This window comes from Agrilus planipennis, unplaced genomic scaffold (assembly GCF_000699045.2).
Source record: "Agrilus planipennis isolate EAB-ADULT unplaced genomic scaffold, Apla_2.0 scaffold9, whole genome shotgun sequence".
In the NCBI taxonomy this organism is placed as follows: Eukaryota; Metazoa; Arthropoda; class Insecta; order Coleoptera; family Buprestidae; genus Agrilus; species Agrilus planipennis.
In genome coordinates, this window is record NW_020442467.1 from 88,679 (window position 1) to 115,070 (window position 26,392).

Below are 26,392 nucleotides of genomic sequence, written 5' to 3' on the forward strand. Positions count from 1 at the left end.
TATGAAATTTAACATTTGGTAGAATTGTGAAATTTATAATTTTTTTTTATTAAAAAAGTAATTTTGCTCACCTATTTATTCGATCAGTATAAAATTTTAGCAGTAGTAATAACTATAAAAAAAGTTTCTTTTCCCAAAATTTTAATGCTAAGCTTAAGTTAGCCGGATTTCGAACTCAAAAGTGGACACGAAGGAAATGGCTTTTTCTCCATAAATCTTGATTTATTGAAGAAAATTTATCACTTTGAAAAGTCGGATCCCCTTATCCTTATTGAAAGAGTGATTCAAAACAACGTTCTCATTTAACCATTTTCGATTAAATCAGTAGAAAGAAATTTTTGACGACAAACGAAAAAACATCGAAAAACAACATTAAGTTGTTTATAAACAATGTTCTTTACATTTATGAGCGTACTCATAAGTTTATTAATTATATAAGTAATTTTTTATTAATTTACATGCAAAAAATAAGTCTATTCCAAACTTTTCCAAAAAATGGCGATTTTTCAGCTAATTCGCCTAGACTGTAAGTACAAAATGTGGTCTTACTGTCAGTCTCCATTTCAGTACTAACTAGCTCTACCTAGCGGCTCCGCATAAAAAGTTTAAGTTCAGAAACCAGATTCACCACACATATTATTCTCTTTGGAGATTGTATATCTTTGAAAGACAAGTTTGTTTATGGATGCTCTGCTTTGAAATTTAGTTAGAGCAACTCTGGCAATGAGTTTTTTAATTAAATCCCCGAAACTAGACTTTAATTAAAATTTACATTTTATTAGTACTACTGTGACATATGTATACAGAGTTATACTTATAAGGAACTCGACAAGTCGATACTATTTTCGAAGAGCATTAGTAGTGTTATCAAAAAAGTTGCTATTTTAATGGAATATGTTAACGAAATTGTTTAATGCGTAGATTGATCATTACTATTTCTTGCATACTTTATTAAACTAAATCAGAGGAACCGTTTAATTTGTAAAAAATATTCTTCGTGTGTCAATGTTCTGTATTAATCCTCATAAATTAATAATAAAATTATTTTACAATGCAAATTAACGAATTTATAGCCTCACTGAAATTCTACTGATGTACCAGTGGATGTAAAATCACTGATTCGCAGTGAAAGGATTGGTGTTGTTTTAATCAATGGATATGGCTGGGACGATCAAAACTGGCACTACTACACTAATGCGTATTCAGAAGATAGGGCAGAAGGTCGTGTTCAGTCTCCTTTTAATGGAAGGATGATAGTTGAAGAGTTGCACATGAGACGGACGAATTGAAAACAGAAGAGAATTTATCTTTGGAATATTGCTGTTCCAATATTTACTTATAGTTGGGACGATCAAAATTGGCAATCCGCAATAACTTATCTGTGAGAATAGACGTATCTTCTATCTTGTTTCAACTTGGGGCTGTAGTCATTTAATGTGTTTGCAACACGCCCTTGTTAAGTTAAGAAATGCTTCATGAGTTGTACAGAAAAAGGTGAAAAGAGATAACCGAATAACAGTAAGCGGGGCAGCGGTTAAAGGTTGCTTAGGTACGCAAAAGATTAGGGTCGGCTATATAACTGCTTGGNTAAATGCGACAGTTTTATTGCAGACTATGCAAATTTTAAACGTTCCAACCATATTGACCTATTCACAATGTTACGATTTCGGTTCGTCGTTTATAAAATTTTCAATTTTGCTCAAATCCTGCTTATCAGCATCTCTTTCTGATACACATAAATTGGTATAAAGTTATTCCTTTTTCTTTATAAATGTCCGCTGCAATTCCTACCTGACATCTCTTTTCTATGTTTACGATACTCCCTACTATGTCTGTCGTATGTAAAGGTATTAGGCGTTCCGTCAGCAACCGTTCTAGTCTATAAAAAAAATAAATGCGACAGTTTTATTGCGGACTATGTCAATTGTAAATGTTCCAACTATAGTCACTGTTACCCAGTGACTGTCCACTGATTTATAACTTAAATTGAAATAAAAATAAAAACTAAAGTTCTTTATTGTCATTGAGAAGATATGTGGCTTCTGTTTATTCACTTTATTTGTTAATGGGATTACAATCATTTTAACATGCAATCACTTTCTTTAGATATATATTATTACACTGAAAGATGTAGTTTGTTTTCAGTATTCGTCATTGAAAGGATAATATTGGTGCTTGGAACCCCTGAAATAAAATTTATTTACATATTTATTAAAATTCGATTAAGTAAATGTAAGTGAAAATTTATGAAAACTCATTTTCTGAGTAACAAAATGGATGAGATAGAGTAGAGTTAGCATGTACTCTGAACGTATGCATCCCAGATACCAGTTGATTGGGCCGTGGGCTAATTTCTAGGTATACTTTGCTAAAGTTACGTTTAATTGTCAGTACAAACTTTTACATTATGTTTCACAGAATATTGTTAAAATAAAATTTCTACCAGTTGCTTCAAAGTTCACAAAAAATAATCGTAATTTTACTTATAGTCTGAGTCTTCATTTTTAAATATGATACTTAGGAAACTATTTCAATACTTTTTGTAAGAAGTTAGATCAGTTGTAGATGTCAAACATCCTTCAGACACAATTAAAATGCCGCTGAGTTACAAAGCCATCTAATTATGGCGTTTGCGCTTTTACTCACAGCGACATTTTAACTGTGTCTGGATAATGTTTGATCCCTACAATTGGACAAGTATTAAAACAGTTTCCTATCATACTTAAAAATAAAGACTCAGATCATAAGTAAAATTGCGATTTCTTTTGCAAACCTTGAAGCGTCTGGCAGAAATTATCGCCCATGGGAAGTGTCCGGCAGTGTTGATTATTCATTTTTAATAATATTCTGTGAAGCTTGAAGTAATGTTTTCACTTACCTTTAACATCTGATATCAGCAAATTGACTATCGGCCTCAATTAGCAGATATTAGATACGTTTAAAGTACATACTAACACTACTCTATCCCACCCGCCGTTTTGTTACTCAGAAAATAAGTAATGTCTGACGGCTCTGGGATCTTGCTTTATGTTTTTCTTCCAACATATTAAATGGGACACTAATGAAATCGCCTCGATAAACAAATGCAAACATATTAGGTATTGGGTACTGGAAAATCATTGACTCTCCTAAACTCAAATTGAACGATCTTGAATGTTTCAGTGTTTCAGAGGCAGAAACGGGAGTTAAGAGGGGTAGAGGTAGACCTAAATTAAATTACTGTTCGCAAATAGTTAAGGATATGGGTTGTTCTAGTTTTGGGGAAATGTTAAGATAAGCTTAGGATAGGGAAGAGTGGAGGTGTATGGCCAACTAGTCTTAGGACTGACGACCTTATGATGACGATGATTTAGAATATCCACATACGTTATTGAATTTTACGGACACATATTCACTGAATAATTCAGCGACTATTCACTGATCCGCAGTGAAAGGACTGACGCTATTTTAATCAGTGCTACTCAGTGATTATCCACTTATTTATTTTAAGAAAGTAGGTGGTTATACTTCGTTTAGTTTCTGTAGCGATGTGACCTTCAGTTTGACCGGCGCAAAGTAGAAAAGAACAGCACTAGGCCAGAAGAGAAAGGAGACACCACTCGGCCAAATTCTTAACCGGTGAGGAGCGTATAATCCGTACAGTACTGCACAGAAAAATTGACCATTTTATCCACTACAATTGCATTGCTCAAGTGTGCTGTTATTTACTACTGAAAATATCAACGAGATGTTTATTTATATTTGAAGACATATCAAAGGCTTTAACGCTTGTTTTCGACTCGGACTACTATTCATGATTGAACAAAACTTTTGGCAGGTACTGTATGAAAAAGTATGTTTAATGAACAAGAGTCGAGAGTATAATGAGCTTTTTTCTCCCTACCTACGATTTTGCCAGTGCGCATTCAAGACATTGGAAGGGGCACATCGCTAGAGAAAATAAATGAAGTATAACTTTTATTCTATAATTTTTTAAATACGTTTTTAAACAAAAATTGTTAGTTTTCATCGGGAAATAATAGAAACATAGTCCAAAATTAAAACTTTTGGATCTCGCACACAGAGAAAGGTGCAGACTCCGTCAAGAACAATTTTATTTCATTCACTCAGTATATTAATAGAGGCTAATTTCATGTAAATTTGACAGATCCCAATTGCAACAGAATACTTTCCTGTGATAGACTCACAGGTAGTAGAACAAACATTTCTCTACTTACCAGTCAAATTTAAATATTCTTCCATTTCGATCAAAGGAGTCTACGTATTTCATATCTTCCGGAGTTAATTCGAAATCGAAAATATTAATATTTTCTTGAATTCTCCCTTTGTTCACAGACTTTGGAATAGCAATGTAACCACTTTGAACTAAATAACGAAGTACAATTTGAGCAGCACTTTTTTTGTATTTATCTGCGATCTTCTTCAGATTCGGGTCGTCCAAGAGCTTAGGATCGTCCGGTTTTGCCCAAGGTCTGTCAGCGGACCCTAGAGGACTATACGCAGTAAGAGTTATCCCTTTTGATTTGCAAAATTCAGCGAGCTTTTTCTGATTTAAATATGGATGACATTCAACCTAAACAAAAAGAACAAATGAGGTTGAAATGTTTCTGAAGGATGGACGTTTAGATAAATTATATTGATGTAAAAATGAAATGACTATTTTTGACCAATACTCAACTCGTCTCTTAAACTCTCGATGCTTTATTCGCTACCAATGCTGGTGAACAGGAGAATGCTGGAGGGTTAGGGCGAAAGGCTTTCTTTAGTCTGCTTTTAGGAATTGCAGTAATGGACTGATGTCGGTTGGGGCAAGAAAGATGAGATAGACAATATGAAGACGGAAGTAAATAAACGACTATCTGTATAAAATTTCTGATTCTGGATTTTTCCTAAGTGATCCAAACTGATCTAGAATCGAACCGGTCTCCTCCCAAATGCTAAGCAATAGTCTAAAAAACCTATAGGTCAGGCCGCTCAGTCAAACTCGTGACAAAAGATATTGTTCTATAGTTAGAACGTTCAAAATTGGCATAGTTTGCAATAAAACTTACTAACTAGACTAGAGCAGGGGCGGATCTACTTAAAGGCTTTTTGGGCTGCAGCCCAGGGCCCCGTGAATACAGAGGGTCCCCAACCTGAACTGAAAACAATAGACGATATTGTCAATATTAAAAATTATCTAGAATTAAAAAAAATTCGATCATATGATTGACAACACTGCGATCAATCAACCCGTGTGCGCATCTATCAAATGGAACGGGGAATTCCCCGTCGCTTGTTTTCGGTCGGTGTATTCCGTGTATTGTCTATTACTGGGGACTTCCCTCCGCTTATCACCCGACGCAATTTTGTTAGTTACATTTAGTGAATGAGTGCATTCAGTTAAAATTTTACTTACTGCAGTCTAAGACAGAGTCTTACACATCTTGCGGTGAATTTTTTTGGGTAATTTATGAAAAGATATTTGTTGATGTTTTCCCAAACTGCTATACCATCTTAAAGATTTTGTTAACGTTGCCGATCACTAGCTGTGAAGCGGAGCGCTCTTTCTCCAGGATGTCGTATACAGAATACAAATACAGGACAACAATGTTGAACTATCGACTAAATCATTTAACAGTTCTTTTCATAAATTGCGATTTAACNTTCGAAGTGGTCTGTATTCTGTCGAAACTGCCAGACGCGGATCGCGATTTCGATCTTTTTGGATCTCATCAGCGCGTCGCAGGCAGCTCCGACAGAATACAGACCAACTTTTACCTGCTGTATTAACAGTGCGTTTTAGCGCAGTAAACGCCATCTGTAGCACGAAGTATTTCTTTTGTTTTTATGTTTGAAGATTTATAATATTTCATTATACAAAGAGGTTAACCGCACAAAACGTGCGTCAAAATGTACTTATTCCACCCAGTAGGAATTTAAAACTTGTCTTAGAAATGTCACCTATGTATTGTTTAACTCACTTGATTTGTTACTGGGACGACAGAACCTTTTTCAAGAATCTTCTCAATTTGTCGTTTATTAAAGTTCGATACACCGATTGATTTTGTCAAACCCTTTCGGTAAACTTTTTCCATTGCGTTCCACGTGTCCACAAAGTCAACTCCTGCTGGTATCGCTTGTCCAGTTTTATCGACAGGAAGATTAGTGTTTACAATTTTCTAAAAGTAGAGAAACTATATTTTGTAACTGGGATTCGGAAATGAGAATAGAATTAAAACCAACAATTATACAGCTTAACTGCTTCAGTAAGAAACAACAAAGACGTAATCCAAAATAAAAATAAATTGGGTACCTACTTTTCCGTCCATTTCCACGATTCTTAAAAGGAGACTGAACAGGACCTTCTGCCCTATCCTTCTGGATACGCATTAGTGTAGGTCAGAAGGACTGCCCGCCCGCCAAAAATTAGTAGGTGGTGTTAATAAACCACGCAAAACATTAGCAAAATTACGTAAAATTTCCGATAAACGTATACCAAATAAAGTAAAATTTAATTTCATGAAAATTTACCTAATTAGAACCTTTTTGGTATCTATCATTACACGGTTTGAGAAGTTTCGGTAAGTTATAACTATCGAATTCTTTTATAGACTTACTTGAAAATCCATAGGAGTGTGCATTAAGTACAAATCAAGATAATCTAAGCCGAGAGCACTTAGAGACTGATTTATAGCGGGTTCCACATCTTCGGGCTTGTGGAAAGTATTATATAATTTGGTAACGATAAATAGGTCTTCCCTTTTTACAACGCCTTCGTCTATTTTAGCTTTAATTCCCTCTCCGACTTCCTTTTCGTTTTGGTAGATCCAGGCGGTATCAATGTGTCTGTACCCAGCGTCGATGGCATCTTTAACTGCTTGAACCACGTCTCCTCCTCTAGACTACTCGTAAGAAATAAAAGAAAAGGCAATTAAAATCAAAGGAAAGAAAAGAATGTTTTAATATATTCATACATATGTCTAATTGGTGACGTTTTTAAGTTTTATTTGTCGACGACATAAAGGAGTGAATGTTAAATTAAATAACGTCATTCATAGCCTTGAATCTATGTTACATTTTGAGCAGAGAAAATGGGAAAAGACCTATAGCTTTCTACAAGTACATTGCCTTTATTGTACATATTACGATTAGTTGTCAGCTGCCCGCGCGGAATTCAATTACACCCCAAATTCCCATTTTAAACCACTTGGGGTGGGATTTTGAAAACCTACTATATATAGTTCATTAAACAAAATGCAGTATAATCCTTCTTCATTCATAAAAAAAATCCTTGACACCGCATTATAAAATATTTAAGAGTGGGAGTTCAGGGAAGTTAAAATTTGTGGTTGTACGTAAGAAAAATTGTTTTCGTCAAAAAAATTAAAATAAAAGTAGATGTCGACAACAACACCAGCTATAAAATCCAAAAATATCGCATCTATTAAGCTGAAGTCAACCATACACATCCACAACATTAAAATCGGTTGAGTGGTTACGGAGATTAGCGTGTACCAACATAGTGGTACGTGATTTTTATATATTTATCAAGATGAGTTTAAAAAGCAAGTCATTTATTTATTTCGAAATATTTATTGCTTTATGTAATCACAAAAATTTGATATGACAGTGACCCAATTTGTTTAAATACAATTTAATTGTATATCAAAGTAAATAAACTTATTGCAAAATATTGCTTTTATTTACGATTAGCTAACATCCTTAAAAACTGAAGAAATTTTAACAAAACAACTGAAACTAACAGTAGTAATAATATAAGAAACGAGGCAGGGGTCATTTTGATAGAAAATGAGGAAAATGCAGGCAGGTGGAAAGAATATTTGGAGAACCTATATGCAGGCTATGAGTTAGGAGATATTTTAGAGAAGGAAGATAGCGTGGAGTTAGGTGAACTAGGTTACCCCATAATGAGAGAAGAGTTCGATGCGGCATTAAAAAACCTAAAGAATAGTAAGGCGCCAAGTATAGATTGGATACAGGCCGATTTTAGGTATCTAGGAAGTCAGATAAGTCAGGAGTAGTAGGGATATAAAGCAGAGGTTAGCGTAAGGTCGAGTCGCCTTCAATAAGAAGAAGTCACTTCTGTGCTCGCAAACGGTTAATTTAGAAATTCGAAAAAGGTTGTTAAAGCTGTATGTTTGGAGCGCGGCGCTGTACGGGTGCGAAACATTGATAGTGGGCGCGGCGGAAAAGAAAAGGTTAGAAGCCTTCGAAATGTGGTGTTACAGGTGAATGATGAGGATACCGTGGATAGAGAAGATTAGAAATGAAGAGGTATTAGAGAGATCTCAGGCATGAAGGTCTAGTCAGAGACATATTAGAGGCAGAAACGGAAGTTAGGAGGGGTAGAGGTAGACCTAAATTAAATTCATCATCATCATAAGGTCATCAGTCCTAAGACTGGTTGAACACGTACCTCTACTCTTTCCTATCCTGAGCTAAACTTCGCATTTCCCTAAAACTGAGAGAGACTGTCGAGAGACTGTCAAAAAAACTGTTTAGCGTCTCTGAACGAGAGACTGGAGTCGTTCATAGAGGGATCCTCATTTCGTATCCAGTCTCTGAATGAGAGACTCGAATCTCAATAAGTGGGGACTCGATAGACATGGTTAAAATTTTCTAAGTTCAACATATTTCAGAGATCCTAGTCTTTCTACGAGAGACTCAAGTCTCTTAATTTTTCAGTTTTATTCATTCAGTCTCTCTGTAAGAGACTCGAATCTCTGAATTAACAATTTTATCGTTCGAGTCTCTCATACAGAGACTGTGAGAGATTCATAAAAACACCCAGGCAATAACTGAGAGACTGTGAAAGACTGTGAGAGATGCTCTCAGAGATGCTGAAAGACTCTGAGACACTGGAGAGAGACCGAAAGTTTTTGTCTAGGGGATATGGGTTGTTTTAGTTTTAGAGAGATGCGAAGATTAGCTCAGAAGGAAAGAGTTGAGATGCGTGTCTAACCAGTCCTAGGACTGAGGACCTTATGAGGATGATGATTGGCATACCCTTTTAAATTAAAATAAGCAAACGATCTTTCAAATTTGTAAAGGCTTTCGGGGCCAATATGTGAGCTGATGTTGTCCTTGTTCGGGTCTAAAGGCCGTCGTTGGTTGGAGTTCCTTCCTAAGGTTTCGCTAGCACTAGTGGCGAGTTGTCCGGTGCTGGATGTGGACTGTCCTCTGAAGAAGCTCGCCATTCGTATTAGTGAAACGTTAGGAAGTACCTGCACCCGTCGATGACCTTTATATCCGAATTAAGACAGCATCAGTTCAAACGACCTTTCATCACTTCTCTGTGATTTATTTATTTTTTTTTTTTTATGACTAAAAATGATTGATGAACGAGAATACTAAAAGGTAAATATTTAGTTCAGAACGTGTGCACTGTTAATAAAGCTACAATAATATTTTTTTGGGATAATTATACGGAATACAAGTATTTCCTTTTTAAGTTGTTGAAAATATTACACAGTAGTCACTAACCTTCCATGTTCCTAGTCCTATTACAGGAATGTCAAGACCATTGTTCAGTTTTATTGTAGGAGCTATCGTTGTGTCACCTAACGTCACAATAGTAGCAATCAGGCATATCACGCAGTTGAACCACTTTGTGTATGCCATTTTGAAATAAACACCCTGTACAGAAATTTAATACTTCATACTTTTTCGATGACATAATTATGGAGATTAAGCTTTAGCATTAGCGAATTTTCCAGTTTTCGTAAGATGTTGTTTACAAGAAAAGTTCTTTGAACTCGTTGCCTAAGATCTAGCATGTGGCGGATTAAACAATTAATTTAAAACTGGTCTATCTTCCAACATTTGTTATGTAATGTTTGAAGGTTATCGAGTAATTGTTAATTACTGATGCTCTATAGTTATTATGTGATATATGTAATGGTAAATAAAAATTAATTTTTGCAATATTGTGATTAAAAATATATGTATATCAAGTATATGTTAAATTCACTTATAAATGAGTTTCCAAAAAATTATTTTTAATAAAATAACCGGCATTATTTAGAAAGATAAAATAAAATGTTAGTAACGTTTCAACAGTTTATTTAAAATAATTCTAGCGAGTGGGCCATTATTAAACATTATTTGAAAATAATTGTAAGAGTTATTTTAAATATATTGTTAAAGCAGTAGGTACATCACGTTTTCTTTAATTTTTCTAAAAAAATATCTACAATATTTCTTCATAAAAGGGGACATATATTAATATTGAATAAGTAAAACCGTTTTGATTTTTAATGTTTCAATTTAGTTAGAGTTTAGAGTTACTCTACACTGTTTCGGCTCTTTTAGGCCTTGTCATGTCAAGAGTATGTAGTTAGAGAACATACTAATGGTTAAAACTGCATTAATGCAGAAGCTATTTTAAAGTATTTATTATATATTGAAAGAATCTGGTACTCACTTTTTCTATATTTGTCTAGGTTCAATATATTTCGTTTTTCCGAGTATTTATTGAACTCTTTTTGATCACTTCATATATGCATCAACAACTGATGGTGTATTCAAGGTTGTGTCTTTTTATATGTGTATTATCTCTCTCACATAGAAAAGAATATTAATATTTAGTGTTTTTAATATAACAACAAATTGTTATTTTACATAATCGTTATTTTAATTTCTTCCTCATAACAACGAATTACTGGAAAGTTATGTATCAGTAGCTAGTAAATCAGTCCTACTTTAGTTCACATTTTCGACCCTATTTAATAATAAAATTTAAACATAATAAAAGAAACTGTAGTAAGTATATAGAAAAATGTTTAGTAGACCTAGACCTAATTAAAACACAAACATATTTCTTTTTTAAGCTGTTACGAGACTGAGTGTTTAATAGTGCAACGTTCAAAAAGAGGGTGAAACTCGTCTCGGTTTTTAGGGGTGAGTCTCTTTGAAATTATTCCAAATAAATTCTGGATTCGCATTGCATCAATTAGCCTGTTATCGATCTTTCGTTTTCGATCACAGGTAATATTCTCAAGTTCTTTCGCTTGTCTTTTGATTTAGATAAATAATTTATCTACGTCTAAAAATCTAGAAAATGACCACGTATGAGAGGACGAAATATACGTTTACAATAGACAAATTGACGCATTTGGAATCCCTTGTATACGTATTCCTTTGCTCGCCAGATGCTCGCGAAAGCAGCCTCGCTCATTAGGTTGACTGGTAGAGGGATTTGTCCCTCGAATATACAACTTATTAATGATATAAGCCGGTGCTACGAGTGACCTGAATATGCTAGGCGAAAAATCTCTCTGCCTGTCGGGCTGTTTTAAAATGGACCCCTAATGGTACTGGTAATGCTGAGGTAGAGATGTGTCACCTCCATGGGTGAGCGGCGTATTCCCTTGATTACCAAGTCTGCTAACCCTGGTGGGGACCAGATAGATCCTATCTACGCCAAGGGGTTCTAGAGGGTCTTGCTGACTTTCTGTATTCAATTGGCATCGTGGGTTTGACTTCTGTGCGCGAATTGATCGTCGTAGGTAAATCGTAAGGCAGGCATCACCACGTTATTCTAAATAAGTCGAAGACAACCCCTCCCTCCCTAAGGCATGGTGCGAAGCATCTATTATGAAGATGGATTTTGATGTTATTGTGTTTTTCATTTTTTTCAGTCACATGCTCTAAATCTGCCACCCTGCAATGTTTCTTCGAATTTTATCTAGCAAATCGACTTTTCCTCAACTAATCTCTTTTTAATCCATTTTTTCTTCATATGTCAAAATTCTTTTAATTTGTGTACGTTTTAAAGGTAAGGCTATAGCTGAGTATTTTAACTTGAATATTATTCGAGCAACTCTAGTAATGATAACTTTTTATTTAAATCTGCGAAACTACCTGCGATAAATATTCTGATGAGGAATATGCAAAGTCGATACTGAACACAATTTGGCAGATTAGCCATTAACACGATTAATTTTTACCAACCTGTATTTAAATAAAAACAAAAATAAAAATTGTTTGGTATTATTGATGATAAGGTTTTCTTGTTTACTTGTATGCATTTAATTTATTACAACTTAATAATAATTTTTACATGCAAACAGTTTTTTCTTCATATACCTACTCGTAACATACATTATATATTAACAATATTTTTATTACAGATAAATATGCGCCTGTTTAATTTTTAATTAGTATTCGTCACTAAATGGATAAAATCGGTGCTTGGATGACCTGAAACAATGTTTACGTGATTTTTAATATTGCAAGTCATACGGAATTAGTTGTATAAATTATATATATATAATAAATGAACGATCCCTTTCCTTACCAGTCAAATGTAAATATTCTTCCATTGCGATCAAAGGAGTCTACGTATTTCATATCTTCAGGAGATAATTCGAAATCGAAAATATTAATATTCTCTTCGATTCTGCCTTTGTTTACAGACTTTGGAATAGCGATGAGGCCTCTTTGAGTTAAATAACGAAGTACAATTTGAGCAGCACTTTTTTTGTATTTATCTGCGATCTTCTTCAGATTCGGGTCGTCCAAGAGCTTAGGATCGTCCGGTTTTGCCCAAGGTCTGTCAGCGGACCCTAGAGGACTATACGCAGTAAGAGTTATCCCTTTTGATTTGCAAAATTCAGCGAGCTTTTTCTGATTTAAATATGGATGACATTCAACCTAAACAAAAAGAACAAATGAGGTTGAAATGTTTCTGAAGGATGGACGTTTAGATAAATTATATTGATGTAAAAATGAAATGACTATTTTTGACCAATACTCAACTCGTCTCTTAAACTCTCGATGCTTTATTCGCTACCAATGCTGGTGAACAGGAGAATGCTGGAGGGTTAGGGCGAAAGGCTTTCTTTAGTCTGCTTTTAGGAATTGCAGTAATGGACTGATGTCGGTTGGGGCAAGAAAGATGAGATAGACAATATGAAGACGGAAGTAAATAAACGACTATCTGTATAAAATTTCTGATTCTGGATTTTTCCTAAGTGATCCAAACTGATCTAGAATCGAACCGGTCTCCTCCCAAATGCTAAGCAATAGTCTAAAAAACCTATAGGTCAGGCCGCTCAGTCAAACTCGTGACAAAAGATATTGTTCTATAGTTAGAACGTTCAAAATTGGCATAGTTTGCAATAAAACTTACTAACTAGACTAGAGCAGGGGCGGATCTACTTAAAGGCTTTTTGGGCTGCAGCCCAGGGCCCCGTGAATACAGAGGGTCCCCAACCTGAACTGAAAACAATAGACGATATTGTCAATATTAAAAATTATCTAGAATTAAAAAAAATTCGATCATATGATTGACAACACTGCGATCAATCAACCCGTGTGCGCATCTATCAAATGGAACGGGGAATTCCCCGTCGCTTGTTTTCGGTCGGTGTATTCCGTGTATTGTCTATTACTGGGGACTTCCCTCCGCTTATCACCCGACGCAATTTTGTTAGTTACATTTAGTGAATGAGTGCATTCTGTTAAAATTTTACTTACTGCAGTCTAAGACAGAGTCTTACACATCTTGCGGTGAATTTTTTTGGGTAATTTATGACAAGAAATTTGTTGATGTTTTCCCAAACTGCTACACCATCTTAAAGATTTTGTTAACGTTGCCGATCACTAGCTGTGAAGCGGAGCGCTCTTTCTCCAGGATGTCGTATATAGAATACAAATACAGGACAACAATGTTGAACTATCGACTAAATCATTTAACAGTTCTTTTCATAAATTGCGATTTAACAAAGGACTTACAGTGCGATGACCAAATAAAGGAATTTGCAGCACAAAAATGCAGAAAGGTTACTTTATAATTTATATAACATAACCATTCATAACCTGTCAATTTAATAAATAAATAAAATATTTTGTTGTCCTATTTTCTTCCTGTACTTAACATATATTATATATATCTACATCACTACAGAAAATTGTTTTTTGACAAAATGGCAATTGGTTGGGTAATTAGGTAGGGCCCCTAAGCAGTATTAGCCCAGGGCCCCACAAATTCAAGATCCCCCCCGGAATAGAGCGGTTGCTGACCGAACGCCTACTTTTACTCATGACAGTTGTTGTAGGGAGTATCGTAAACATGGAAAATAGATGCCATTTAGGAATTGCAGCGGCCACTAATAAATAAAAAGGAATAGCATTACACCAATTGATGTGTAACAGAATGAGATGCAGACAAGCAGTATTTGATCATGCTGCCAGCATCGAACTTTAAAGAAAGTTCAACATTCTCAGAAACTTAGAAAAGCAAAGATACTTGTTTAAAGATGTACATCTAACCAGGCGCTTATAAAGCCGACCCTAAGCCACCTCTAACCACTGTACAGCTTACTATTATTCGATTTTCTCTTTTTACATTGGTGTACTACTCATAAACCATTTCCTAACTTAATAAGATAAATAAAACGGGAGCGGTATTGACAAAGCAATATTGTATGAAAATAAATTAAAGTAAAACAAAAATGCTGGTATTCAAGGGATGAAAAAGTAGAGAAGGACGAATATAAATATAGGGGACGAAGAATTAGAAATTGATAATTTTGGTAACTACAAAGTCAGATAACCCAGGATGGAAGGAACAGTAGAGACATACATGGTGTTACAGGCGAATGATGAGGATAGCGTGGTTACAGAAGGTTAGAAATCAGAAATGATGGGAGACAAAGGACTATATGGAAGTCAATAAGAAATAGGCGAGATGACTTAATGATATTAAAGGCAGAAAGAGGAGGAGAGATAGACTTAGTTTAGATAACTGTTCACAAATAGTTAAGGATATGTGATCTAGTTTTGGAGAAATGTGAAGATAAGTTCAGGATAGGAATTAATGGTGTCCAACCAGTCTTAGGACTGACGACCTTATGAATGCATAATAGATTGTATTTGATACTTCTGGATAACAGCTGATAAATGACAGACTCTTAAATAACAGTCCATCAACACCATTCTATATACATTTTGACCACTTCTTATAAAAATTCAAAATATGTAATTTCTTACTCGAAATTCATAACACTTTTGTCATATAGCACCGTCACTCATTATAACTCACCTATATTGTTTTATCACATCTGTACTCACGAACGGTTAATATGGAAAAGCGAAAACGATTATCAGCAGTGTATCTTTAGAAGACCATTCTGTACGGGTTCAGGAAGTTTTTGTGATTGTTTTTTAAGATTGCAGATTGATAACTTTTTAACGTTCAACTTACTTGATTTGTTACTGGAACGACGGAACCTTTTTCAAGAATTTTCTCGATTTGCCGTTTATTAAAGTTCGATATACCGATTGATTTTGTTAGCCCCTTTCGGTAAACTTCTTCCATTGCCTTCCACGTGTCTACAAAATCGACACCCGCTGATACTGCTTGTCCATTTTCATCAGTTGGAAAAGTAGTGTTTCCAACTTTCTGCAAGTAAATAAACAAAATTTGTAACTCGGACCTAGAACATTGAAGAAGGAGTACAAAAAAATAATTTTAAGGCTTCTCAATTTACATTAAAAGTAATAACATTGAACATCTAATTTCACAATGTGACACTGAAATGCAACAATTGTGTAAGTGATTTAATAAAAAAAAGACAAACGTGTAACCGAAAATAAACATAAATCAAACAGGATTGTAGTATGGCTTACGTAAAAAAGAGTAGAGGAGAAAGGATAGGTAATTTCTTAATCAATAAACAGACTCCAGCCATTTTGTGAACGTATATTTTGGTATTGGGGTGAACACCGGTTCGATTCTAGTTTTGTTTGCCCTGATCTAAATTTTTATTTGGTTTTCTTAGATTATTTATTAGGAAAAAATACTGAGGAAGTAATGTCCTACTGGTATTTCACTTCTTTTCTTACTTCAATTCGTCTATTTGAATCTGTCTTTATCCATTATCCGGTCAACAACCTCACAATATAAAACTAGATGATTTTAGAAGTATCGATGAGGTTGTACAACTTCTTAACAACTAAACCCAAGCACCAAAAATGTTAAATTTATCTATAAAAATGTAAGTATAACATCAACTTACTTGAAAGTCTGTAGGGGCATGCATTAAGTACAAGTCAAGATAATCCAGACCGAGTGCATTTAGTGATTGATTTATAGCGAGTTCCACATCTTCTGGTCTGTGATATGTATTCCACAACTTGCTAACAATAAATAGGTCTTCCCTTTTTACAACGCCTTCGTCTATTTTAGCTTTAAGTGCTTCTCCGATCTCCTTCTCGTTTTGGTAAATCCAGGCGGTATCAATGTGTCTGTAACCAGCGTCGATGGCATCTTTAACTGCTTGAACCACATCTCCTTCTCTAGACTAGTCATTAAATAAAATACAGGAAATTAAAATCAAAGAAAAGGAAAGATGGCTTTAAAATTTCTACAAAACAAATAGGAAAGAGTGTAGGTGTATGTCCAACCAGTCTTAGGACTGACGACCTTACGATGATGAACTCCAGAATATTTATTACTTCTTATTTTTTGAGCAAAATAAGGTTGTGGTGCGCTCTTAAAATGATTTCTGACTGTTTCGATTGCTAACGTCTTTATCTAGACATTTAGAGGAACTTAATTTTTCAAACGCTTTGTTTACTCAAAATCAAAGCTTTCTGAAAGATATAAACATTTTACATAATTATTTGGTACCTAAAATATGCTGTCACCTTAGCAGAAACACGATATTTTTTTCAAACGAAACGTGAGTTTTGTTTACTTTCGAATTCTACTATATTTACTTTTTGTTGAAGACAGGGTAAACCTTTCTTTGGTTTCGCCCCACAAATTTATAATTCGTTTTTATTTTCGGTACTTTACTGAACCAAGAAAACATGACCAAGTTGTAATATGAAGCCGGCCCTGGGCGTGAGGTGGCAGCGTTTAGAGAAATTGCGATAACAATTAAGCAACTGCAAACTTTGTTCATCGCTGACAGCATGCAGTACTATGTAAAGTTCACATCGATATGGTACTAAGAGCACAAAATAAATGAAAAATTGACGTTATGTAAACTTTAAGAAGTAAATTAATATCCTCTGGATAAGTAATGGTTATTTTTATTAAATTTTCAAACCACCATTGAGGTATTGTCAAGGTGTCAACTCCCTACAAAGAAGTGAAACGGTTTTAGATCAGGACTACGCGCTGGCAAGGATACAGGATCCGAGCGTCCAATAGAGCGTCTAGAAAAATATTCGTTTGGACAATGCAATGATACTGTTTTGCACTAACCTCTGACACCGACACACTTCCAATGTCTACATACATACGTAATACAAGCCTACAACGTTAAAAGAACAAGAAAATACTGGCTGTAAACATAAATATCGTAAATCATACTTAATCTAATATAGCAAATAACAAACAATACATGATTAGAAAAATGCAGAAGATACCCAACACGGATTTTCAAGTTTTATTGTGCCCTATCACCTTATGCAAGCTTGCTGCATATTTCAGAAACATCCTGCATGTATGTGATAGTATGTATAGGTACATTCCATACGTTTGGGGCATCTTGGACTTTAAACATTAGTATTTAATTTAGGTGATATTAATAGTGTTTTACAATTATTTTATTGCATTAATTGTTGGGAATTTCAAAGGATATTTGAATAATTCATGTGTGTATATGGACAGACACACCTAACTAATCGTTATACATGCAACAATTCCGATTAACATAATAAAACTACATGATGTTGAAACTACGGTTGAATCTTATAAATATGCATGTATTTACAGGTATGAAAGTAATTTGCATTAATGTTTTTCTTAGAAATATGATGGAAGAAGAATCTAAATTGACTCGAATTAAAATAAAAATACATTTACCTACTTCATAAATAACACAGATCAACGTGGAACAGGAAACCAAGTTCACAGATATTGTTTCCGACGATATCCACATCTCATCAGCTATTCAATTCATAATTTCCTACTTTTACTTTAATTCGGTACTGAATGTAAATATTTTGAAGATACCCAGGTAGAAAGTGATAAATGAAATTAGCTTGCATTAAGGTAATTTTGTAAGCGTTACCTTCAAACTAGCTAACTATAAGTAAGGATGGTACAAAGTTAGTTGGTAACGCTTTAGATCGTTAACAGTAAGGTTACTATTTTAGCTTGCATAAACAATGACAATTTAGCTAACTACAAGATAAAAAATAAATCTTATTTTAAGAATGTACAGGTTAGGTATGTTGAGTAAAAATAAGCGTTCTTAACCTAAATGTTGATGTCTTGTCGGTCGTTTTTACAATGATTTTAATGTACAATATCTTAACCGATGTAAATAATCGATGTTATATAGAAAATGCACTCAACATTTTATATATATTTTTGTTTTTTACGTTTTTGCACTGCCGTGCCACTTCTTTTGTTCGAAATAAAACTCGAACTGTATTTTTATGTTTATTAATAAATAACTTCACTAAAACTAGTTAATAATTAATATTAATAATAATGATACTGCTTATGTTTATGTTGATCAAATATTNAAAATATATTCAATTTTAATTTTTTAGAACTGTTAATTTTAATTAAATTATGTTAATGTAATAGAGGCAACGCATAACGGTGTACTGAACTATTTTCTGAAAAATTTAAATCTATTTTCATTACTTTCGATTTCACTCTTAAATTACCTATCACTCCCAAATACATTTACATTTGATGAACTTGAATAAGAATAATTCCCATATTCTATTGGCTGACTATTTTCTTGTCGATGATACTGAATTTTTAATTTTTTCCTTACCCGACATTTTTGTACCCTCAGACGTGTCAAAGCTAATTTCCTTTTATGATTATTATCCAATATTTTTTTCGCCAGATTAAGTAATAATATAATGTAACTTTGCTTTAACCTATGATTTCATATTAAAAACAAGTCTCAAAATTCGCGTGAAAAACAAGCTAACGGGGAGATATACTTTAAGGTTACCTACACTTCAAATTCTTGTAATGTTTTTCATTCTAACAACAACCTAGAACTAAGCTTGCGAAACGAATCTTGAATGCTAGGCTAAAATAAAGCTAGTTTGAAGTTTCAAACTTGTCTGACTAAGACAATTTTCTACCTGGGTACGCTTTAGTACCTATATTTTATGTATGCTAAACTCACCCTCTAATGTCTTTTGAAATAAAACAGTTTCCTAAATGTAAATCATATTAAATTGTATAAAATATAATATTTATTAATTCCACAATTGTTTCGATGGAGATGGACAATGTTCAATTTAGTCAGATGAAAGAATTCTCGAATTTCTTCTATAAATTAGTGAAAAAATGTGTTTTATAATAAGTATTTTATAAATTTTATTTTGGTTTGATTATGTTCTCTCACAAGTGCTGAGCCATCATCAAAATAAACATTACGATTTCAACAATAATATAATATTTTTGCGGTTTTTTTTATCATACTTTTAATTAATCTTATGTAATTAGTTACTGAAAGTTCTGTAACTCAAGGTCAATAAGTACTGAAACTGAGATAAAATATTAACAGATAAACACAACGACTGCAAACATCTCATACCTCTCATACCTTAAATAAAAGATTATTTACAAAACCCCAAAAATAATGGGATCAATTCTATTTATGAACTTTAAAATTGCTGCTGTTATTATTTTAAAAGCTACTAAAGCGGTGGACAAATCTAATGTGATTATGCAACGTTTCTCAAAATTCACAAACTATAGGGTTGTTCTGAAAGTCATTTCGTTTTTTTTTGTGGAAATGAAAGACAGTTTTAATTGGAATTTAACACAACTTTTTTTAACTTTTAACTTTTGGGTGTTTCATTCCAACCAGCCAGTAATGCTGGTGGGCGGGCAGTCCCTCCGGACTACGCCGGAAGGTAGGGCGGAAGGCCCTCTTCAGCCTGCTACCAGGATTCGTGGGAATGGGTGGGTGGTGGTTCGGGTGAGAAAGATGAGACGGACGAAATGAAGACAGAAGAGAATGAAAGATTATCTGTGGAATATTACTGCCTCAGCATTTGCCTAGGTGATCCAAGGAAACCACAGAAAAACTTGGACCAAAACAGACGAACCCGGAATCGAACCGGCGTCCTCCCGAATGCTAAGCAATGGTCTAGACCAGGGATGGCGAACCAATGGCACGCGTGCCATTAGTGGCACGCGACACGATATTTTGGGCACGTCACTAATGTTTCTGTCATTAATTCTTTAATCAAGGAATTTTCAGATTTTCTCACTTCAGTGAATTATCGAAAATACTAATACGAAAGTTTATTATGTACCCTGATGTGACATTTGATAAAATAAATTGAAGAATCTGAAATTCAGCTGATTGATTTCCGGTCTAGTTCAATGTACTTCAAAAAGTTGTTGGAATAAGGAAAGAGTTACAAATAATTGAAACAGAAAGATCGACGGGTAATACAAGTGAAAATGCTAATAACAAAATTTTGGAAACATGGAATGCGATAACAAACACATTTAATTTTTTGAAAAAGCTGGCATATGATATTTTAATAATGTTTTCATCAACCTATNTTAGAACTGTTAATTTTAATTAAATTATGTTAATGTAATAGAGGCAACGCATAACGGTGTACTGAACTATTTTCTGAAAAATTTAAATCTATTTTCATTACTTTCGATTTCACTCTTAAATTACCTATCACTCCCAAATACATTTACATTTGATGAACTTGAATAAGAATAATTCCCATATTCTATTGGCTGACTATTTTCTTGTCGATGATACTGAATTTTTAATTTTTTCCTTACCCGACATTTTTGTACCCTCAGACGTGTCAAAGCTAATTTCCTTTTATGATTATTATCCAATATTTTTTTCGCCAGATTAAGTAATAATATAATGTAACTTTGCTTTAACCTATGATTTCATATTAAAAACAAGTCTCAAAATTCGCGTGAAAAACAAGCTAACGGGGAGATATACTTTAAGGTTACCTACACTTCAAATTCTTGTAATGTTTTTCATTCTAACAACAACCTAGAACTAAGCTTGCGAAACGAATCTTGAATGCTAGGCTAAAATAAAGCTAGTTTGAAGTTTCAAACTTGTCTGACTAAGACAATTTTCTACCTGGGTACGCTTTAGTACCTATATTTTATGTATGCTAAACTCACCCTCTAATGTCTTTTGAAATAAAACAGTTTCCTAAATGTAAATCATATTAAATTGTATAAAATATAATATTTATTAATTCCACAATTGTTTCGATGGAGATGGACAATGACAATTAACCTCTGTTGAAACAATTCTCGAATTTCTTCTATAAATTAGTGAAAAAATGTGTTTTATAATAAGTATTTTATAAATTTTATTTTGGTTTGATTATGTTCTCTCACAAGTGCTGAGCCATCATCAAAATAAACATTACGATTTCAACAATAATATAATATTTTTGCGGTTTTTTTTATCATACTTTTAATTAATCTTATGTAATTAGTTACTGAAAGTTCTGTAACTCAAGGTCAATAAGTACTGAAACTGAGATAAAATATTAACAGATAAACACAACGACTGCAAACATCTCATACCTCTCATACCTTAAATAAAAGATTATTTACAAAACCCCAAAAATAATGGGATCAATTCTATTTATGAACTTTAAAATTGCTGCTGTTATTATTTTAAAAGCTACTAAAGCGGTGGACAAATCTAATGTGATTATGCAACGTTTCTCAAAATTCACAAACTATAGGGTTGTTCTGAAAGTCATTTCGTTTTTTTTTGTGGAAATGAAAGACAGTTTTAATTGGAATTTAACACAACTTTTTTTAACTTTTAACTTTTGGGTGTTTCATTCCAACCAGCCAGTAATGCTGGTGGGCGGGCAGTCCCTCCGGACTACGCCGGAAGGTAGGGCGGAAGGCNGTCAGTGGCATTTATCCATAAACATGTTCGTATGCGCTGGTAGCAGCCGACTGCACGTGAGTAATTTGAATCGGAAGTTCAGACTTATCGGAATCGGAATCGAATCTCCGTAACGTAGTAATTCAATATTGTTGGTAATTGTTGTTGTAAATACTCAACATAGCAAACATAAAAGTTAGGACCATGTATTATCGCTGCCTCTGATAAATAGAAATTGAGAAATTCGAGTTAAAGAATTTGGGATAAATGTTAAGGCGAAAAAAAAAAGAAATTTCTATATTTCAACTTACAGAAGCTCAACTTAATGTGTACATACCTATGTATACTGAGTGATGCTATTTTTTGAAAATTAATGAACGATAGTGTCAAAAAATGTGTATTTAATGAAATAACCAAAACTTGGAAAAATAAAATAAAACGTTAGTAATATTTTAACAATAGATAGATACATTTAAAATCATTCTTGTCTGAAGGGTCATCATTAAAAGTTATTTGGAAATAACTGTAGGATGATTTTAAATGTNAAATTTTAACGAAAAAGTGAGTAATGAAGGTTTCCTCCAAATCTCATCTTTTTAAATTGCTGAAATAGGAGCTTATCAATACTATCCTCAATAGATTGCTTTGTGGCATCTCTTTAGGTGATAGAGAGGAATTTGTGAACTTTCTTTTCAAATGGTTTTAAGACGTTAGTGTGATGATTGGTTTCATCTTAGATCAGAACACTCGCTTTTCTTATGAAAATAAAACATTTTGCCTTATTTAATTCAAATGTCATGACGATAGGGATTCTTCATTACTCTTTTGGTCTCTTCCCTCGAGTCGAAAATATCTACCTTCCGAATAGTAGTATGCTTTTATCTAAATCATGATATCGCCACTCAAGCATAATGACCCTCGACCATTCCAGAACGTTCTTGATTCCTCCTGTCCAGAGTTCACTCTAGAATGCTCTACTCGAGGACAATTCTAGATATTCGATCAAAACAATATTAGAAGCATTCAAGAACTTCTGGCAAGTACATTCTTACACATTCCAAACAGATGTTTGGCTGCCGGTGGTCAACTCGCAAAACATATATACACCAATCAGGAGAAATATCGAACACAATGGGAGATTTCAAAGATTTTTTATTTAGAGGGCTGGCTGAATTACGGAAATGCCGTAATATAATGTGAGAAGCAGCTCTACCAATGTTCCCCGAACATGATAAAACGTTCTCGATTCTTCAGTTTATTCTAGAACGTTTTATCTCAGGAAAATGCTAGGCATTCGAGAACATTTTAGTAGGTGTATTTTTACATATNAGGAGTAGTGGAAATATAAAACAGAAGATAGCGTAGGATCGAATTACGTTTAACCACTTCTATGCTCACGAACACTTAATTTGGAAATTCGAAAAAGGTTCTTAGAGGTGTATATCTGGAGCGCAGCACTGTACAGGTGTAAAACATGGACGGTGGACGCGATAGAAAATAAAAGGCTAGTGTTATAGGCGAATGATGAGAATACCATTGGTAAAGAAAGTTAGAAATGAAGAGGTATTCAAAAGAATAGGAGAACAGAGACATGAAGGGCTACTTAGAGTCATATTAGGAGCAGAAACAGACATTGAGAGGAGTAGAGGTAGACTTAGATTAGATTACTGTTCGCAAATGGTTAAGGATGTGGTATGTTCTAGTTTTAGAACCGAGCGGCATGGCCTAGAGGTTTACACCACTGCTTAGCATTCGGGAGGACGCCGGTTCGATTCCGGGTCCGTCTGCCTTGGTCCAAGTTTTTCTGTGGTTTCCTTGGATCACTTAGGCAAATGCAGAGGCAGTAATATTCCACAGATAATCTTTCATTTTCTTCTGTCTTCATTTCGACCGTCTCATCTTTCTCACCCGAACCACCACCCACCTATTCCTACGATTCCTGAAAGGAGGCTGAAGAGGGCCTTCCGTCCTACCTTCCGACATAGTCCGGAGGGACTGTCCGCCCACCAGTATTAGTGGTTGGTGGGAATGAAACACCCAAAAGTTTGTTTTAGTTTATACTTTTAACTAGAATTTGGAGACTGTGGTTAATGGCTAATTAAAAAAAAACAAGACATCCAAATTGCCACTATACATTGAGTATTGTGGACACGTGTTTCGCCCAGTTCTTAACGTTTTCCCTCGTTGATAATCAAAACGGTTACTGCCGCCGGCTTTAAATAGTGAAGAAGGGCGGCAATGCCTTGAGGCGTTTTTGTTTTTAATAAAAATCTACAAAATTTTGTGAAAAGCAATAATTCTGTATTTATAATCATAAAAGCGGCATATTTTTCATGAACAAACGAATGTTAAATGGCGGTTCATTTTATGCTAGGGACTAGGACCACTATGTTACGAAAGAAATACACCTAAATGAATAATGGAATTGACTTATACATTCGATAAACTTAACGTAATCAGCAGGCCCTTACAGGGAAGAACCACAACCACGTTTACAGTGACAGATAAAATACCTTCACTAACGATAAAAATTAACTTTGGCTGCTGAATTGAAAGCGTGAAATGAAAAGACTACGGATGTCTTCCTTTTCTAAATAGATTTTTCGGAGAAAATGAGTAACCTCAGATGTGGTTGAAACCACAACTTGATTCAAATTTGAATGACTTTTGGATCAAACTTAATAATAAGAAGGCTGTCGTGGTTCTGTGTCCGTTTATATCAACTTACAAAACAAATAAACTTTTCAGCTTATTATATAATCTAAGACCCTAGAGGTGTTGATTACATTACTCGCTTTTCTTAAAGTCTAAGTGCCGATTGTTACATAACTTTTCACAGAATATTGTTAATTGTCAAACCCTTCGAAAAAATATTCTCAGTATTCATTTTTATATATGATACCTAAAGAACTATTTGAATACTTTTTGTAGACAGCCAGATCGATTCTGGGGGCCAAATATCCACCAGACACAATTTAAATATCGCTGTGCTTGAAACTATCCTTATACTCACAGTGACGTTTTAATTGTGTCCGAAGGATATTTTGGCTCCACAATTGGTCTGACTGCTTACAAAAAGTATTGAAATGGTCTCTTACAAAATTTTCCGTTTCTTTTTTTTATTGTAGGTAGGTCATTAAAATATGCCTACATTACATATTGATAGAATCTGGTACTTACGTTTTATATATTAGTTTATAATATATTTCTTGTTTTCAAGTATGTATTTACTTTACGCTGTTCAACTCTTTCTGATCACTTCATGCATGCACCATCAACTGATGTTATATTCAAGGTTTTGTCTTATTATATGCGTATTCGCTCCCACACAGAGAAGAAAATTAATGTTGTTTCTTTATATAACAACAAATTGCTATTTCACATATTCATTATTTTAATTGCTTCATCGTAACAACGAAGTTTTACATTTTTGAAAGGTGATGCTAAACCATCTAGAACGAAACGGTCTCCTAGAAACATTATTCATTTTGCTTTTTAGTAGGTTCACTATTACTGGCAATTAATATGTCAATGATGTCCCTAATCACATGGGATATGTTAAGACTTTATACCTGCGGACTTCTTCAAATTATTCTAAATGCCGCCTTCGGTACATTTCCAGTGCATCTGCGTTGTATTCTTATAATTTGGTTTTTCCCTGAATTATAACACCATTGTGTGCTACCTAACTACGAACCTTTTGGTGTACGTGACCAGTGTCGTTGGGGGTAGTGACCAGGGAAAATTCCATAAACAGAAGTGATAGTGGGAGAAATAGTTTTCAGACACAAAAAAGACAGAACAGTTTAGACATTATCAGTAATAGCACATCTATCAAAACAATCGTTTAAATTCAATTCATTTTTTGTAATCGTAAATTTAAGTTAGATTAATTTATGGTGTATGTATAGGATTAATAAACGTATTAAGTAATACGCATCTTATTAATCGGACATACGCTGGTCCTTCGAGTTCTTCGAATGTTCTTACCGAATAATCTATGTGGTACAGCAATACACCGGCGGAAGCAGCGTTGCCAGTCTGTACGATAATTATGGGGACATACGATAGTTTTGCTTCAAATACGATGTACGATATCGTAATTCAAATTTTTATTAAACGTGGGATAAAAAAATATTTTCAAATAGTAATATGTAGTGGGACTACGATATTTGTTTCTGGCAACCTGTTGCCTTGTTTGTTTACCTTCTTAAAATCTTTTGTTAATAGAACAAACGGTCATTTGAACAGTCTCTGGGTATTTTCACTCCATAAAAATACAAATTCTCTCTAATTTACAACAGAGCCGGACAAACTCGGCTCTTTTGATTCTCGAAAGCTTCTCAGGTAAATCCTAAGAGCTTCTCCTTGTTAAACTGGCTACGGTTAACGGACTTTTACTTACAAGTCAGTGTATTGAAACGAATAGGGGATGCAATAAATTTGAGATCACTGATGAAATGTTATCTCGTTTTAATTCGAATAATCTTTATAAAAATAATAATAAGAATAATGGTGATGACGATATAATAATAAAACAGAAT

General features: G+C 34.1%; 2 protein-coding genes across 2 annotated transcripts in view; both read right to left on the reverse strand.

The window, feature by feature from the left end:
• Positions 1–2,040: 2,040 nt before the first annotated feature.
• On the reverse strand, positions 2,041–10,527 carry LOC108737140 (aldose reductase-like). Its single transcript, XM_018469837.2, has 6 exons — positions 10,427–10,527; positions 9,487–9,639; positions 6,600–6,884; positions 5,964–6,161; positions 4,218–4,573; positions 2,041–2,184 (listed from the first exon to the last, which is right to left on the reverse strand). Exons 2-6 carry the CDS (start codon positions 9,622–9,624, stop codon positions 2,142–2,144), a joined length of 1,020 nt encoding a protein of 339 aa, XP_018325339.2. The 5' UTR covers positions 9,625–9,639; positions 10,427–10,527; the 3' UTR covers positions 2,041–2,141.
• A 1,490-nt stretch (positions 10,528–12,017) lies between these two features.
• Positions 12,018–26,392, reverse strand: part of LOC108737105 (aldose reductase) — a 20,632-nt gene continuing 6,257 nt past the window's right edge. The window contains exons 2-5 of the mRNA XM_018469786.2: positions 16,026–16,310; positions 15,212–15,409; positions 12,302–12,657; positions 12,018–12,204 (exon numbers count right to left, since the gene is read on the reverse strand). Coding sequence (XP_018325288.2) covers positions 12,162–12,204; positions 12,302–12,657; positions 15,212–15,409; positions 16,026–16,310 — 882 coding nt within the window. The 3' untranslated portion in view covers positions 12,018–12,161. The remainder of the gene's footprint in view (positions 12,205–12,301; positions 12,658–15,211; positions 15,410–16,025; positions 16,311–26,392) is intronic.